The sequence below is a fragment of the Homarus americanus genome, unplaced genomic scaffold, assembly GCF_018991925.1.
Source record: "Homarus americanus isolate GMGI-L3 unplaced genomic scaffold, GMGI_Hamer_2.0 scaffold23578, whole genome shotgun sequence".
NCBI classification, from domain to species: domain Eukaryota; kingdom Metazoa; phylum Arthropoda; class Malacostraca; order Decapoda; family Nephropidae; genus Homarus; species Homarus americanus.
The window spans coordinates 3,704,598-3,710,952 of NW_024733231.1; the positions used below are offsets into that span (position 1 = coordinate 3,704,598).

The window sequence follows — 6,355 nt, forward strand, 5'->3', positions numbered from 1 at the left end:
ATGACCCCGTGTGTGGTAGTAATGGCGTCACTTATGGCAACTTGTGTATGTATGAGGTGGCTCACTGCAAGGACGAATCAATCACCATCAGTCACCAAGGACAATGCAGGAGTAAGTATTGTGGTGATTGTTGTGATTGATGGATTTTATGGTGATTGTGGTGTTTATTTGTCTGTTTGTCTGTGGAGGTGTTTGTTATTATGTGTATTTCCTTGTTTATCTGTGTGTGTGTGTTCTTCTTTTTATCAATATATCAATTAATTTCTCAGTCTTTCTCACTTTGTCTGTCAGTTTGTCTTCAGTCTCTCTCTCTCTCTCTCTCTCCCTCTCTCTCTCTCTCTTTTTCGCACCACTAACACATATTATCACCATAGGGAAACTCTGCGCCAGGAGGTGTGGGAAGATCGCTCGACCTGTGTGTGGTTCAGATGGTCAGACTTACATCAACAACTGCATGTTCGATATAGCGTCGTGTAACAATGAGAATCTTAGCGTCGTGTACCGGGGCAGGTGTGAAGGTAAGTGTATGGGCAAGGTGTAAGAGGGTGTAGACGTGGTGTAGGGGTGTGTAGGGGTGGTGTAGGAGTATGTAGAGGTGGTGTAGGGGTGTGTAGAGGGGTGTACAGGGGTGTCGAGGGATGTGTGTGTGTGTGTGTGTGTAGAGGCGTTGGGAGGGTGTGGGAAGGTAGGGTTAGGGTACAGGAAGGTGTAAGGAGGTGTAGGGAAGTGAGGGAAGGTGTGGGGAGGTGTAGGGAGGTGTTAGGAGGTCTAGGGAAGTGAGGGAAGGTGTGGGGAGGTGTAGGGAGGTGTTAGGAGGTGTAGGGAAGTGAGGGAAGGTGTGGGGAGGTGTAGGGAGGTGTAGGGAAGGTGAGGGAAGGTGTGGGAAGGTGTAGGAAGATAAGGAAAGGTGTATTTGGTGTATTTCGATGTCAGTATACATATTTGAGTAAAATTCCACTTATTTCCATGCCTGTATACGTATATGTAAGCCCTATGTAGAGTACCTGTCAACTACCTGTCAATTCCTACCTGTCAACTACCTGTCATCTACCTATCAATTCCTACCTGTCAACTACCTGTCAATTCCTACCTGTCCACCCACAGATAAAGAGGAAATCCAGTGTCCTAGAGCGTGCCCCCTGATCTACCGACCCGTGTGTGATAACAACGGCAAGCAATACTCCAATGAATGTGAACTTAACATCGCTATTTGTCACGACTCCTCCATCACGCCTGGAACCTGTCGTAAGTTAACATTATATAAAAAAATAACTTGGGAAATTTTTTTAGTAATGTGATTTGTGTATCATTTTTATACAATATCTCGTTCGGTGATTAAAGTGAGTTATGTAATTGCTGAAAAAATAACCCCGAGTAATATACATATATACATATATACATACACACATACATACATACTTACATACATACATGCATACATACATACATACACACATACATACATACATACATACATACATACATACATACATAAGAACATAAGAACATAAGAATGGAGGAAACTGCAGCGGGCCTATTGGCCCATACTGGGCAGTCCCGTTTACACCCAACCCCTATTGCTCATATGAGCATCCAACCTATGTTTGAAGCAATTCAGCGTATTCGAGTTAATGATGATATTTGGTAACTTGTTCCATTCATCCACTACTCTGTTTCCAAACCAGTGTTTACCTATTTCACGCCTAAATCTAAATTTGTCTAATATAAAACCATTGTTACGAGTTCGCTCCTGGTTGGATAATTTGAGTACCTTTGTAATGTCCCCTTTGTTTAGCCCTGTCTTCCACTTATACACCTCTATCAGGTCGCCCCTCGCTCTACGTATCTCGAGGGAGTGCAAATTAAGATGCTTTAACCTGTCTCTATACTCAAGGTTCCTAATGCCCGGGATTAGTCTTGTCATTCTCCTCTGAATTCTTTCCAAGGATTCTATATCCATTCTGTAATACGGTGACCAGAACTGAACTGCGTAATCCAGGTGTGGTCTCACAAGAGCAAGATACAGTTTTAGGATGACCTCGCTAGTCTTGTAACTAACACTCCTTTGTATGAACCCAAGTACTTTACTAGGGTCAGAGTTTACATTAGTTAGTTGGTTAAAATTTTCCTCTAGACTCATGTAATAATAATAATAATTAACGGTTTATTAAGATAACATGGCTGCCCGAAGGCTGAAAATATACAAGGAACAGAGAGGATAAGATACCTCTGGTGGAATCGGGGAGTGAGTCACTTGATTGACGAAAGATTTCAATACAGAAACATAAGAAACATAGAGTCAACATATAGATTAACTGTGGGAGCTGGTACTGTGGGAGCTGGTACTGTGGGAGCTGGTACTGTGGGAGCTGGTACTGTGGGAGCTGGTACTGTGGGAGCTGGTACTGTGGGAGCTGGTACTGTGGGAGCTGGTACTGTGGGAACTGGTACTGTGGGAGCTGGTACTGTGGGAGCTGGTCTGTAGACATTCTTGTGACCTGATGTCGGCGCCAACAAGGGCCTTCCCACTGTCTTGATGGCCGTTGTACCTGCCTGCTAAGCCGCTACCTCACTACAGCTGCAGTTGTAAGTCCTCCAGCTGACACAGGGTGTTGGAGACGGTTCTTGTTCCTCATTTGATGTAGTTAGGAATTCGTAGTTCCTCACCCGGGTGGCGTAGGGAGTCCTCATTTCCCTCCTGGTGTAGTTTGGAGAGTTTCTTGGCTTCTCATCCAGTGTTGGTGGTGGCGAGTGTACGGTGGACCCTGGGTGTGTCAGGTCAACATTGGCCGCTAAGTGCTGATTGTCGCTCTAACAGTTGTTTCTTCCTTTCGAGTTGAAATTGTCACTTTTGTATATCAGTTGTGGGTTGGTCGTCAATCTTTGCACTGTACTGCTGGTGGGAGGATGTTGATAAATCCAGGTGGGGAGGCGGAGATGGGGAAGGGGAGGGCCCGACAGACCGGGCTGGCAGCTGTCTCCATGGTCAAGAGACTATGGCCGCGTCAGCGGGCAGCGCCGACTACACACGTCCTTACCCTATGAAGGCTGAAGGAAGTATGTATGTATGTATGTATGTATGTATGTATCCATGTATGTATGTATGTATGTATTAATTTATTCATATTTTGTTTCAGATGGCCAAGGTGAAAAGAATGGTTGAGAAAACGTGACAACAGGAGCCAACACCATCTGACAACACCACCTGACAACACCATCTGACAACACCACCTGACAACACCATCTGGTAACACCACCTGACAACACCATCTGACAACACCTACCACCACAACAATGGCTCACTCAAGAGAAATGAAAATAAATTTTTTTCACCAGTTTAATGTGTCATCTCTGATATATTATGTATTTCACCTTGCATTAAATAACTAAGATACATATTAACTCAAGATACAGGGAAGAGGATACAGTGTATGTGTCTTTATTCTATTAATACATTTACCTGTAATTGATGTATTTGTACCTGTGTTTACCTGTTGTATGTAAATTACTATGATCAGTTTTATCTGAATATTGTAATTTTCCTAGTTTTGTTTTGTACTGTATTTTATCTACTTTTATCTGTATTCCTCAAATTATTATCTGTAATATTGTATTCTTCATCAGGTTTTGCTTTATATTACAGTGTACAGGTAATGCCTTAAAAACCCGGAGAAAAACGGAAAATAAGTGAGTTTTCTTTTATCACGGAGCTGCATCAAAACAACAACAAAGACGAAATTTTCAAAGATTTCCGGTAATTTCTCGTAAGATAAGAATAAAGGAATTAAAAGAATTGAATTAAACAAAAAACAGAAGAATAAACTATAAAAATGTATTAATTATTGCTCTGAGACTCTACCTTAATATCATTTAAATGGAGTTAAATTCTGCTACAAGGAAAAAATTCAACACACGAGTCTTTAAGAAACTTGAATAATTATATGAGATTTTGTATTTGATGTCTGAATATATTGTAATTATTCTATAAAATGAATAAATAAGTTTCACTTCAGAAGAATTACCAACTAGGGTATTATTCACATTTAACGACGGGAATGCTGAAGGTTAAAGTTTACATATCTCCCTTAATATTCCTCTAATACATCTGAAATTCATTATGAGTAAATAAATCTGGGTAAGAAAGATTTGTTTTTTTATATATGCCGCATTTAATAAGCACAATAAGAATTAGAAGCTATTGGTAGAATTTCATAAGTCTACCACTAAATAATTTTCATTTTCTATTAAATTATATTAAAGAAAATTTTTAAATTACAGGGTAAACTAATAAATTAATTACTAAATTCCCCTTCTCTCTGACTTACACACTCTCTCTCTCTTCAACGCTCGTATTGACGCTAAATAAGGCTGGCGATCGTTCGTCTAACTTCCTTAAGCATGTTAGTACAAGATGAGGGACAGTTAAGTCAAGCGTTCCTCATCGCTCGCACTGCCGTAAAGAATCCACTCAAGGGAAATCACAGACAATAAGACACGGCTGTAAAACACGACCTAATGTGTGTGTGTGTGTGTGTGTGTGTGCGTGTGTGTGTGTGCGTGTGCGTGTGTGTGTGTGTGTGTGTGTGTGTGTGTGTGTGTGTGGCTTTAGATTGACAGTAGTATTGGGTGTTAGTTAGGAGATAAAATGAATATATAGAATCTATATATTATCCTTCACACACACACACGCACACGCACACGCACACACACACACACACACACACACACACACACACACATCAAAGTTCGTAATTTAACCCCAAAAATCTAGAAAAAAATAAACATCGAAATCATATTTTTTGGGTAAAGTTCTTGTGATTTTTTTCTGTGATAAGTTATGCTGTTGATAGTTTCTTGTCTCCTCTCTCTATCTCTCTCTCTCAATTACTCTCTCTGTCTTTCTCCCCATCTCTCTCTCTTTCTTTCTCTCTCAATTACTCTCTCTCTCTCTCTCTCTCAGGTGCCAAAATTTCCCTGGAGAGTTGGGTCAGTAATTAACGCGGAAATGAGTTCTACCACACGAAGGAAGGAGGGAAGGAAGGGGGGGACGGAGAGGGAAGAGAGGAGAGGAGAGAAGGGAAAGATAGAGAGAGGGGAGGATAAGAGGGAGAAGAGGAGGAGGAGAAGAAGGAGGGATGGAAAGAGAGGTAGAAAAAGGAGAGGGGAAAGGGAGAGGGGAGGGAGAGAGGGTGAGAGGAAGGAGGCAGAGAGGAGAGGGAGAGGGCTGAAAATGGGTTCAGGTATTGGACCAAAGAGACACTCCCTTTAAAGGAGGAGGAGGAGGTGAGGGGAGGAGGAGGAGGAGGTGAAGGGGGAGAGAGGAGGAGGAGGGAAGGAGGGAAGGGGAGGAGGAGGAGGAAGGGGGAAGGGAGGAGGAGAGAGGAAGAGAAGGAGGAGGAGGTGGAAGGGGAAGGGAGGAGGAGGAGGTGGGGAAGAGGGAAGGGGAGGAGGGAGAGGAGGGGTGGAAGGAGGAAGGAGGAGGAGGAGGAGGTGGAAGGGAAAGGAGGAGGAGGAGGAGGTGGAAGAGGGAAGGGGAGGAGGAGGAGGAGGAGGAGGACACGGTTTTGGTTGGATTTGAATTGGAGGAAGAAGATGAAAATAAGGAAGACAAAAAAGGAGAAGGAAGAGGAAGAGGAAGAGGAGTAAGAAGAGGAGGAGAGAGGAAGAGCAGGAAGGAGATGAAGCACCTCGTTTTCTCCTTTCTCTAAATATAATCAAGAGATAATAAAAAAAGGTTTGGAACGACAGATAAATGATGAGGAGAAATAGAGAGAATAGGACGGCTGTCCCTGAATAGACGGGGTTTAACGTCCCCTGAATAGACGGGGTTGTAGACGTCCCCTGAATATGCAGACGTCCTGAACAGACGTTAGACGCCCCTGAATAGACAGTTTTAGACGTCCCCTGAATAGACGTAGTATGACGTCCCCCTGAATAGACGGGGTGTGTAGACGTCCCCTGAATAGACGGGGTTGTAGACGTCCCCGAATAGATGGGGTTGTAGACGTCCTGAATAGACGGTGTGACGTCCCCTGAATAGACGGGGTAGACGTCCCCTGAATAGACGGGGTTAGACGTCCCCTGAATAGACGGGGTTTAGACGTCCCCTGAATAGACGGGGTTGTAGACGTCCCCTGAATACGCCATCAGACGATAGGATGACCAGGGTGATGACAATGCAAGCAGGCGGTAGACCTCCACAAGATCTCCTTGACTAACTCGCACGCCGCCATCCCGAAGCACAGGCCGGCCAACATAAGACCCAAGGGGAAAGAAGGGAAGCTCAAGCAACACACGGCTCCACACATAATCTGGGCACCTGTGTAGCTTGGTGGCTGTTGAGCGGGTTTACAGC

General features: G+C 43.6%; 1 protein-coding gene across 1 annotated transcript in view; it reads left to right on the top strand.

The window, feature by feature from the left end:
• LOC121869554 (four-domain proteases inhibitor-like) overlaps nt 1-4,143 on the top strand; it is a 5,305-nt gene extending 1,162 nt beyond the window's left edge. The window contains exons 4-7 of the mRNA XM_042370946.1: nt 1-111; nt 375-518; nt 1,105-1,245; nt 3,138-4,143. The exon at nt 1-111 is cut by the window's left edge and continues 33 nt beyond it. Of these exons, the coding sequence (XP_042226880.1) occupies nt 1-111; nt 375-518; nt 1,105-1,245; nt 3,138-3,163 (422 nt within the window). The 3' untranslated portion in view covers nt 3,164-4,143. The remainder of the gene's footprint in view (nt 112-374; nt 519-1,104; nt 1,246-3,137) is intronic.
• The last annotated feature ends 2,212 nt before the right edge of the window (nt 4,144-6,355 follow it).